The sequence below is a fragment of the Pararge aegeria genome, chromosome 26, assembly GCF_905163445.1.
Source record: "Pararge aegeria chromosome 26, ilParAegt1.1, whole genome shotgun sequence".
NCBI classification, from domain to species: domain Eukaryota; kingdom Metazoa; phylum Arthropoda; class Insecta; order Lepidoptera; family Nymphalidae; genus Pararge; species Pararge aegeria.
The window spans coordinates 8,958,958-8,970,966 of record NC_053205.1 but is presented as its reverse complement, the minus strand read 5'-3'; the positions used below and the strand labels follow the sequence as shown (position 1 = coordinate 8,970,966).

Below are 12,009 nucleotides of genomic sequence, written 5' to 3'. Positions count from 1 at the left end.
CTCACAATACGCGCCGTTTCAAGGACTACTGCCTTCTGTATCCTACCCTTGATCCAACAACCAAGCGAAAGCTTCTTAAGATGTTGGTCGAAGCTTTTCGCGAGAAGACCATTGACTGAAACGACGATCGGAAAAACAACGGTCGACTCAACATTCCTTAATTATTAGTATAAATGGAATTGAGGTTCTTATTCTATTTTCAGCTATGGCCGCGTTATGAGCGACATTCCACGATGGATGAGAAGTACTCGCTGTTTTCGGACCTGTGCCCCCTCCCCCCGGAAGGCGGCGCGGGGCGGTGGGCGGTGCTCGCCATCGGCTCGGGCGACACCAAGCTAGATGATAAAATCAGATTGTTGCAAGTTTTGCGAGTCGGTGGAGAGTACAGGTAAAATAAATAGAAAAAAAATATATAATATAATAAAGAGTAAAATAAAAAAACCAAAAAAAAATAAAATTAAAATGAGAATATAGTTATGTAATAAATAAATATACTACGACAATGCACTCATCGCGATCTAGCCACAAAGTAAGCGTAGCTTGTGTTATGGGTACTAAGATGAATCAATTATTTTTATAGATAACATACATAAATACTTATAATATACAGATGATGAAACAATAAATTTTGATTTTGCTTGAATATGGTACATGCAACCAGTTTACATATGTGTTAATGAATTTTTAAAAGTGTCACAGATCTTCCCAAGATTAGAACCAGACACCCAGACACTGAAAACATTCATGTTCATCACACAAACATTATTCCAGTTTTGGGAATCGAATCCACTGCCTTGGACTCGGAAAGCAAGGCCCACTGCGCCATATTTCTTTAATCAGATATAGTTATCGTCATCTCACGACCACGCTACACATTTTTATGTAACGTACGTAATCTATGGGCCAAATAAAGGAAATGAAATGACAAATCCGCACTGGGCCAACGTAATGGACTTCGGCATACACCCTTCTCATTCTAATAGAAGCGAGGGCCGGTAATATAAAGTTCACGATGATGATAACGATGCAATGATAATGAATGAATGAATGAATGAATGAATACTCTTTTATTGTACACCACATAAACATATAGTAAAATTATAAAAAAAAAATAACAATAAGTATACAATTTGGCGGCCTTATCGCTACATAGCGATCTCTTCCAGGCAACCAAAGGCGTTTAACACAGCACAAGCAGTGAGGTGCATAAATACCTAATTTGACGGCCGATTGGCGCAGTTTGCACTGACCCTGCTTTCTGAGTCCAAGGCCGTGGGTTCGATTCCCACAACTGGAAAATGTTTGTGTGATGAGCATGAATGTTTTTCAGTGTATGGGTGTTGATATTTATATTCTAAGTATTTATGTATATTGTTCATACAAATATTCATCACTCACCTTAGTACCCATAACACAAGCTATGCTTACTTTGGGGCTAGGTGGCGATGTGTGTATTGTCGTAGTATATTTATTTATTATTTATTTATTTATACCTATATATACATGTATAATATATACATATAATAAATTTACAATAAAATATATAGATACTGATAATTAATATATACCTAAATAATTAATATCAATAATACATAATACATATACAATATTGTCAAACCCCAAATAAAACAGAAGGGAATAGGCATGTTAAATTTCCGAAGATTCAGACAAAAAATTATCTTTAACAAGTTTTTTAAAAATGGTAATAGACTGTGCTCTCGGATGATGACGATGATGATGACCATTTTTAGCGCTCTGCACAAGCTCCTGTGCCCGCATCTGCCCGCGCGACTAAGCGAGCTATCCGGACTCGCGTCGTGTTGCTTCCGGTCTCTTCTTGACGCTCTCGCCGACGCGAGCGACACTCGCGCTGACACGAGCGACACTCTCCTTGACATCGTCGCCACGCTGGCTGCCAGTGAGTAAAACGTGAAAAATACTATATTTCAACCAAAATCTTGATTAGTGACTTAGTGTCATCCTACTGCGTTCGGCTGGTTGCTACCACAGAGTCCACCTGCCAGAGTACCGTAGTGCTTGCAGTAACGTAGACAAACATTATATACATTACTAGCGGACCCCAGCGCCATCTGTCGGACTGATTTGTGGATCTAAACCATCCAGGGTAATCAGCCTTCCAAAAGCATACAAAAAAATTCATTCAAATCGGTCCAGACGTTTAGGAGGAGTTCAGTGACATACAAACGCACACAAGCAATATATAAAGATGGGGCCAAAGTTAAAACATTGTGTTAAATCTTCATTGCTATCAAGTTTTAAAGATTTTGTGAATTTCATTTCGGAATAGACGAGCAAAATTTCAAAGAGATATTAATTGTAACGCAAGCTCGGCTTTTCGGCTTCCATGGTAGTACCGCAAATGTACAAAAGTTGTCAATCTATTGATCAAATAGACATTGTTACAAATAAATGTAACAAAAATGTTTAATTGTAAAAAATACTGCGTAGCTATTTTATTATAGCTGGGTATTTCTGGGTATTTATCTGTTTATTATAAGTATTTATTGGTACCCATAACACAAGCTACGCTTATTTTGGGGCTAGATGGCGATGTGTGTATTGTCGTAGTATATTAATTATATATCTATATGTATACATTGTTTATTAAAAAAACATTTTTTTTGGTCGCCAGGTGACAGTGAAAAGGGATGGTGGGACGACGCTATAGACGTATGCATGTCTGCTGTAGCGAAAAAAGCCGATGTGCGTACCTACCGGGCGGTGTTTGCGCGATGCTTCGAAGGGAGAGGCCTTGGTGCTTGCACACGACTCATGCTTCCGTTGCTGAGGTGAGGAATTATTTTCGAAACGAGCTATGCGTATTATTTTTCGTTCAACTTAATAAAATTATAATAAAGTACCGACTAAGTTCTTTCTTATAAAGTTTATAAAGTGATTTGAAAAAATATTTTTTGTTTACAGACAACAGATCTTGACCTAATAAAAATGGGAGCACATGGGAGGTATTCCGTTTCAAAAAAAAAAAAATTCAAATCGTTATGTTAATGGCAAAATTTTGTTGTAAAGCGGTGATAGCCCAGTGGGTAGGAGATCGACTTCACGTTTGGGGGGCCGAGTTCGAATCCCGGCACGCACTTTCTAAGTTTTGTGGGTTTTAAGCAATTAAATTATCACTTGCTTCAAACGGTGAAGGAAAACATCGTGAGTTAACCTGCATGCCTGAGTGTTCTCCATAATGTTCTCAAAGGCGTGTGGAGTCCAGCATTCCGCATTGGGCCAGCGTGGTAGACTACGGCCTTAACCCCTACTCATTGTGGGAGACGCGTGCCATGTAGTGCGCCGTTAAGGTAAAATGCTATTAAAGAAAACTTACTAAGTACTAAATTCAAATTCAAATTCAAATTCAAATTCAAAATTCAAAATTTCTTTATTCATGTAGGCCTATCACAGGCACTTATGAAGCGTTCATACATGATTGTTTACATAATTGTAACGGGATGGTGATAACTTCGTTCGCCAACTTAAATCTAAAGCTACGAGGGTTCCAAACGCGCCCTGGTCTAAGAAAAGCCCACAACAAACTTAGCCGGGTAAATTTATTTTTTTGTTATCACCATCCAGTAAATAAACTTAACCATATATGTTTTAATTTATTAAACAGGTATTCAACACCGTCGCTATGCGAGGAATTCTTCTCTACGGTGCTAGAAGAATTGTTGAATATACTAAAGAAGAAACCAAGAGACGTCAGCGCCCACTACAGCTATGAGAAATGTCTGCTCGACTACGTACTGGCATTTTATATGCTTGAAGTCGTGTTCCAGAAGGTGAGAAAATAGTCTCATAGCATCTCTATGAGGACATCGTAAATGCTTTTATTTTATATATGGAGGGTAGAGGTAAGGAGAGTCATCTGTGTATATGAAAAAGTGTCGTCAAAATGTATTAAATTAGGATGGCGCCACATTTGCATCAAGGTAACTCTTAAAAGAAGCGCCAAATATAAATATTGTTAGAGTAGGCTTGAAAAATAAACAAGGAAGTAAGGTTATATTTACCACAATATTTTGTACAACGTAAGTTGTTGAAATTCTCAATAATTAACTACTTTAGTCGATAATGACATTACATTTTTTAACTCGGCATACTTCAATTCATCTACGATTGCTACATTCATACCATACCCTGTGCATCCACCAGCGCCATTGTGGAGGATTTTTGAACTGTTATTTAGCGCAACAACTGGACACTTTTTCAAGTTTTCTCCCATATAAGATGACTCTCCTTACCTCTACCCTCCATAATTTTATAGTAGCAGCGTTTTACCTGAAAAATAAAACGCTTATTAATACTTACCTTATTTGAAACTTTTGGTTGAAGAGGGCACTACTGTTTTCTGCTTTATCTATGTATAATCTGTCCCAATTTATTGACCTCTCGCTCGCACATCTCCCATCTCACCTGGCAGCTCAGCGGTTTGAACCGCGTAAACTTCCATCATTGAGTCGAAAACCCACCCAGGCAGAAATAAAAGGGAAAGTTTCAAATAAGGTAAGTATTAATAAGCGTTTTATTTTTCAGGTAAAACGCTGCTATTAATCCTTGACCGTTATTTGAAACTTTTGGTTGAAGACGTGTTTGTTATCGCCTGGTGGAGATGGACGCCAATGTGACTTTTTACCTATACTTAAAAGAATGTGTAAATACAGATTAAAGTAGGTAGGTACTCATACGACAGCTTTACGTAGATCCAAGAGGACCTTAGCTATTAAAAGGGGTTTAGATTGTATGAGAAAAATATTTATTAAAAATTAAAATACACAAAAAGGTATTCACTTGTTACTCCAACATGAAAATAATTTACCTTACTACTTAAGATTAGTAGGTATATAGGCAAGTAGCAAAACTTATGCAATCAAATACATTTGAAAAATAATTAATGATATGGAACAAAAGAGTTAGTAATACCATATTGCGCAGGGACTTTGATAATTTCCCGTCTATAAAAATGTCTGAAAGTATTTTCAGATCTCCAATTTCCTCGCGATAGGATGTCGTCTATAGGAACGTTGTCAGCCCAGTTCTTTGAAGCTACCGCTGATCGAATACTACCCGGGGACGCGATGATTCCAGCTTCAGCTAATAATGTCCTTACCCATCCAGCAATCACTGTCCTAGATGCAGCTTTAGGTTGACCTCTTAAATGTACAAATAAGTTTGAACACTTTGCTGCTTCACGCCTGTCGTGAACCTTACAGTGGCTTACCCAAAAAACCGGGTCAACTTTCTTTCCTCTAGGGCTTCTTAGTAATTTCCACCCCGACTGTCTGTAATCACAATTATCAGTTTTAGAACCGAAATTCGGCCATAAAATGAGATAGTCGCTTTTCTTTTCAAAATGATTATCATCTACGGCCAGCAAAGTTAGGTCATGTACACGACGACCTGAACATAACAACAGCAAGACTGCGCAATGTCTAGATGTTTGAAAAAAGTTGTTTTCATCAATATTATATCTTTCTAAATAGGAAACGAGAATATCAATATTCCAAACAAATTTCTTATGATTCACAGGTTTCTGCAATGATATTGATTTTAAAACATGCTTAACTAGGACGTGTGAGCTTAAATGACCGGATAGTTCCGTATTGCATAACGTGGATACAACAGATTTATGCAATAAAATAGTGTTGTATGATAATTTTTCTTTTAAATGTAAGTCTGCTAAGAACTTTGCTACATTAGAACCGCTAGGGCTAAATGGATTGACTGAACAAGTTTTTGTCCAAGCAAGCCATCTATTCCATGCTGCTTTGTAAGTCTTACGTGTGGACGGACGCCAGGATGACAATAATAGTTCTAATTGAGAATCATCCCAGCCAGTTAGATCTTCCGACCAGCCCCACATTTCCATACTTCTAATGTCATTTCTCGTACGTTGGGAGGTGGTAGGCCTGTCGATTTGTCTATCAGGTACCGATCCAGACGACGTATCGTGAATGGCGCTGCCAACGCCCTGGATTTGAGGTCTGATCTCCAAAACACCCGCTTCCACCAAGGAACAACCAAAAGAAATGTCCCTTGTGCTTGATTGAGATGTGCTAGCACCCTGGGTATCAAGTAAGGTGGAGGAAAAACCCAAGCTAGCTGGTAACTCCATTGGTGGGAAAAAGCATTGTGGAACATTGCTTGACTGTCGTGTTGATCTAAGGAGACATAATTGGCCACTACATGTGCATTTTTCGAGGCAAACAGATCTATAACAGGAATTCCAAATTTTCTGAAAATTATTTCTGTGCAAGCAGGTACAAGGTGCCACTCTGGGGGTGATCGGTAACGAGATAGATGATCTGCGTGGCTGTTGTACTTTCCCGGTATGTGATAAGCAGAGAGATGGATCTGATGAAGCTCTAACAAGTGAAAAATTTTGAATGTAATTTTCATGAGAGCTGTAGATTTCGTGCCACCTTCGTTCCGAATGTAGGAAACCGCTGTTCGGTTGTCGCTTTGCCACAGAACTGTGGATCGATTCAGAAACCGATGTTGAACTTGCAAAACCTTCAATACAGCAAGAAGTTCTTTCTGATTGCAATGCAAGTCCTGTTCCTGATCGGTCCACTGTCCTGAAAACGCTCGACTGTCCAATTGTGCTCCCCAGGCCAGGTCGGATGCGTCTGTCACCAGAAAATGATTTGGGGCTGGTAAATGAACACAACTCGGTAAACAGTGGTTTTGGAGCCACCAGGTTAGGTTTTTCAAAGCCTCCTTTGAAAGCGGATTCCGGCTGCTTGTGGTCTTTTTGGATGCTACATTGAGAAGGTCGAGAAGGCCTCGATAGTGTAGTCTCCCTTTGGGGACTACAAAACTCGCGAAATTCAGAAAGCCGACTAAACTTCGCAGTTCTTTTAGTGTAACCAAGCCCTTGCTCAGAATATTTGTGATCTTTAGACAGAGACTGAGACCTTTTTCTGATGGTAAAGATTTTTCGTTCTTCCGAGTATCCCATTGTACTCCTAGGAAGATGAGCTTTTGCTGAGGCTTTGTTATTGACTTGCCTAGGTTTACTTGCCAACCGAGGTAACGAAGCCTCTCTAAGACAATTTGTACTTGAGACTGTAGGACTTGTGGACTCTGATGGGCCAGGAGAAAGTCGTCCAAATAAACGATAATACGTATCCCTTGCTCTCTCAGAGTTTGAGCTACCCAATTTGTCAGGGAAGCGAACACCTTTGGTGCCGTGCTGAGACCAAAGGGTAGGCATGACATTTGTAACAATTCGCCCCTGTAAACTAGTCGAAGAAATCGCCTGTGGGACGCACTTATCGGTAAATGGAAATACGCCTGTGACAAATCTATTTTGCACATCCAATCCTTGGACTGTAGAAAATCGGGAACACGGTAAACGTTTATTAGTCGGAATTTGTCTGTTATTACGTAATCGTTGAGAGCCGACAGGTTGAAAATGGGTCGGTGAGATCCGTCGCTCTTTGGAACCAAGAACATGTTCGAAATAAAACTTGGTGCATGGTCGACTACTTCTAAAACACCGTGATTTATCATTTGGTTTACAACGGTTGTCATTTGATCTGATGTCCGAGTACAGAACCGCTTGCCCGCTAGATCTGGCAATACCAGAGGGGGTTTTTGGAAAAATGGTATGCGATACCCTTGTAATATTTTCTGAATGAAGATCGGAGCCCCCAGTTGAGCCCACCGACGGCGGTATAGAAGTAGTTGACCCGCCCTGAATGTCTGATTGTCAAAACTTACGTTTTCTTCCTCTAGAGTTGTTCTCCGAGGAGGTTGAATGACGTTTCGGATTGTTAAATTGTCCTTTGTTACTGTCCAGAGTCTTGCTCCCTTGACGGCCCCCTCTTTGACGAAAGGAACCTCTGTGGCTATTCGAAAATGTATGACGTTTGTCATTATAGTTATTATATCTCTGTCCCTGCGAGGGATGAGAATGAAAACAACCCTGCGAGGGTTGGTTGGTATGGGAAATGCGCCCGGAAGCGCAACATCCATGATAAGGTACATTTTGATTCACCTGCCCCTGCGAGGGGTGGTGTACAGGCTTGCTCGGTCCAGCTTGCGAAGCGGGAGCATTTAAACCATGTCTGTTCAAGGGCAGGAAAGCTTTCCGGACGCCACCAGCTTTTTCAAGTACCTTGGTCAGTGATTCAGCTTCAAACAAATGGCGGCAGGAGGGGGGTACTTTCTTTACGGCAACCTTAGTTAAAGGATCCCGTAGATAATTTGTTATACCGTCTCTCCTCATCTGAACAACTTCCGCCCGATGGCCACAAACTAGTTGTAGCAGTTCCGATGAAGTCTTATAAAACTCACCATTTAAAAAGTGTTCGTTTATTTTCTCACTTAGCCCTTCATAAGTAACTTCAGAGTCACGGGCCCATTGTAAGAGTTTACGGAGGGTAGTTTGTAAAACTTCGCGTTGTTTCAGAACACAAAACGTTAAGCCAGCGTATGCTTTATCGGAATGGGCTAGATGCCGTAATGAATCATAGGCTTTAATCTCGTCATTGGCCTCTAGCTCGACAAAACCAGGAGTGTGATTATATAACTTCTGAGTCTCCGCGTATCGAACTTCACACCACTCACTACGTTCGAAATGTTGAATCTCTTTTAATGTCGCTAAATAATTCTGAGGAGCTTTGGGAACTGAGGGTTCCTTGAGCTTCGTTTCGATTTCAAATACGAAGTTCGGCTCCGTAAGTACTTCCGATTGCTTATTAATGGATTCGTGCTCACTGCCATCGATGTAAAGTTCCCCGCTAATATTGCCATCAACTAAATCCGAATTCAAAAAATTTAAATTTGTTTGTTCTCGAAGTTTCTGAACTTCCTGTGTCAACTTGTTTAAGAGACGGCGGTCACGTTGACGATGACGATTACGTTTGCCGCCCCTCTTTTTACGTTTATTGCCTTTTTTATGCTTTCGAGAATTTGAGCTAGCTGATGAAGAGGTACTCTGAGCACTTGAGGAGCTCGAGGAGCTACTACTAGAAGAGCTACGCCGTCTTTTAGATTGCTTATCGGTACGTAACCCGCCGCTGATGGTATTCGTCGGAATATTATCGCTAAATAATTCACCTTCTTTATCACTCATTTCTAACCAATTAACACGCAATAAAGTTATCTGGGACAATAGAATAAACTCAAATCAGCAAATAACACACACAATTTTAAAATCGAAAAAAAAAAAAAAAAAAAATAGAGGGTAGATTGAAATTCGAACACGCAAGCTCTTGTTCAAATCTACATAACCCAAATGATAAAACTATATCGAACGGTAATACCGTTTAAATATTATCAGCATGAAAGTAGATAAGTAAATTACTCACGTGATAGGTTCCCTCACAAAGAACGTCGTGTATTGTAAGGAGTTGAATGTACAAAGTTGCAATAAAATATAGCAAGTACGTAGGTACCCCTTCAAGCACGACTCGACTGTGCGTCGCAGAAAACAAGACGCCAATGATGGAAGTTTACGCGGTTCAAACCGCTGAGCTGCCAGGTGAGATGGGAGATGTGCGAGCGAGAGGTCAATAAATTGGGACAGATTATACATAGATAAAGCAGAAAACAGTAGTGCCCTCTTCAACCAAAAGTTTCAAATAACGGTCAAGGATTAATGTTAATTTATTGACGGATCGACTGGCGCAGTGGGCAGTGACCCTGCTTTCTGAGTCCAAGGCCGTGGGTTCGATTCCTACAACTGGAAAATGTTTGTGTGATGAACACGAATGTTTTTCTGTGTCTGGGTGTTTATTATATTATAAGTATTTATGTATATTATTCATAAAAATATTCAGAAGTGATTTTAGTACCGATAACACAAGCTACGCTTACTTTGGGGCCAGTTGGCGATGTGTGTATTGTCGTAGTATATTAATTTATTTATTTTAGAAAAAGGACTTAGTATATAGGACTACGTCAACGATAAAAATGCTTGGGTGTAAATTATTGCTGCTTCTTTAACAGTTTAAAATGACAATGTGAGATGGTGATAACAAAAAAAAACAACCGGCTAAGTTTGTCGTGGGCTTCTTTTTAGACGAGGACGCGTTTGGAACCCCCGTAGCTTTAGTTTTAAGTCGACGAATTTAGTTATCGTCATCAAAAAGTGCCATATAAATGCCTATTTAAATAATGAAATATTTGACTTTGACTTTGACCAACCAGTGCCGTGATGATGACAACGATTATGTAACATTGACAAATTTGAAATGTTCCAGGTGCCGAAAGACCATATACAATCTCCCAGGTCAGTGCTATACAGCAAGATGTCGATTGGAGACACTCCCTCGTTTATCGTGAGCACAGCGTGCAAGCTGTGCGTGACTTTGCGGAACATTGTGAAGTGCCCCCCCGAAGCGGACGATAATATGCGAAAAAGCTTCAGGTAAGTTTGGACTTTAAGCGTCCAATATCAAAATTTACACAAACCTCGCTGGCGCAGTGGTGAGCGGTCTTATAAGGGGAAGGTCCCGGGTTTAATCCCAGGGGGCAAGTTGGATATTTATAATAACTCTTTCCCCGGCCTGTGGGAGGATTCGGCCGTGGCTAGTTGCACCCTACCGACAAACAGGAAAATTCAAAACAGTCTCACAGAACAGAAAAATCTAAAGATTGTTAAACTATAAAATTATGTTGGAAAAGAGCAATCTGCTGAGTTTCTTGCCGACTCTTCTCAGTGTAATCTGTCGGAACCGGTGGTAGCGTCACTATAAACAGACTGACTTGACGTTTGAGAAGTGCTTATAAATTTAAAATGCATATAAAAATTTTCGGACCCCACAGGATTTGAACTTGCGACCTTTTGGCAATCGCGGCCTGAGCGCTTTCTCCAATTAGTATAGCAACTGTAGCGTCATCTAGTAGGAAACGTTGCAGTTTCGATCTACTTTTTCGAATGTCCATATTACAATAAGACACGTTATTAGTGATTTTACCTACACTTGGAGGAGTTATCATCGTTCCGAAAATTTTTATATGCATTTTAAATTAATAAAAAAAGATGATGATGATGACGATGATGAATATTAGTTTAAATTTTTTTTTTTGACGTGGCAACGTCTTATAATTCGATGGAGCCGGCTGCACGCACGAAAAAACATGACGCATGCGGCGTTACCGCGCTCTGAGGCGTTCCATTCAAGGCTTGAAGTGCAAGCGAGAGCGCGGAACGAGCGACAAAGAGGCACAGTCGGCCTCCGCGTTCGACATCTGTCTCTCTCCTACTTGAGTGAGCGATGCGTCCGCGTGGACAGCTTCTATACAATAATACATTTACATGTTTTCGGCAAGGATGAAGTGCAGTGAAAAGTGAATGTGGTGTCAATTGTTTATAGCAACGATAATATCTATCAAACAAATAAAATTAAAATTTTCTTTTGAAAAATGCAACCATTCCATCAGTATTTTCTTACGACGTTGTCACGTTCAACTATCGTCAGTAAGCCGACTTTACAGACAACCAATTTTTTTATATACTACGACAATACACACATCGCCATCTAGTCCCAAGTTATGGGTACTAAGATAACTGATGAATAATATCCATAAATACTTATAATAGATAGATAAACACCCAGACACTGAAAAAAAATCATGTTCATCACACAGATATTATCCAGTTGTGGGAATCAAACCCACGGCCTCGGACTCAGAAAGCAGGGTCGCTGCCCACTGCGCCAATCGGCCGTCAAAAATTAATTACTTCACATATTATAATTGTAGGTCATTCTTCTGCGCGAACTACAATACGCTTGCGTCTGCCATTTGTTGCACGCAAATGAAGCCGCAAATATGCGCCACAGTCTTCACACAAACTATCTGGGACACTCTGATTGGTGACGAGGAAATCCAGCTGCCTCTTAGGCCGCAATGGGTGAGTCTTGTGTTTGAACGATCTGATCTTAAAACGAAACACAAAAACGAAAAAAAAAATATATATATACATATACTACAACTATACACACATCGCTATCTAGTCCCAAAGTAAGC

The 12,009-nt window shown here is 40.1% G+C and overlaps 2 protein-coding genes across 2 annotated transcripts in view; one reads left to right on the top strand and one right to left on the bottom strand.

Annotated features, from left to right (window-relative positions):
* The window catches only part of LOC120635175, a 96,969-nt gene that overhangs the window by 29,071 nt on the left and 55,889 nt on the right, over positions 1-12,009 (top strand). The window contains exons 22-27 of the mRNA XM_039906108.1: positions 204-388; positions 1,752-1,918; positions 2,654-2,810; positions 3,644-3,809; positions 10,239-10,405; positions 11,743-11,893. Of these exons, the coding sequence (XP_039762042.1) occupies positions 204-388; positions 1,752-1,918; positions 2,654-2,810; positions 3,644-3,809; positions 10,239-10,405; positions 11,743-11,893 (993 nt within the window). The remainder of the gene's footprint in view (positions 1-203; positions 389-1,751; positions 1,919-2,653; positions 2,811-3,643; positions 3,810-10,238; positions 10,406-11,742; positions 11,894-12,009) is intronic.
* LOC120635076 lies at positions 5,250-9,610 on the bottom strand. The gene is made up of 3 exons (XM_039905986.1): positions 9,345-9,610; positions 7,753-7,880; positions 5,250-5,309 (listed from the first exon to the last, which is right to left on the bottom strand). Exons 1-3 carry the CDS (start codon positions 9,569-9,571, stop codon positions 5,287-5,289), a joined length of 378 nt encoding a protein of 125 aa, XP_039761920.1. The 5' UTR covers positions 9,572-9,610; the 3' UTR covers positions 5,250-5,286.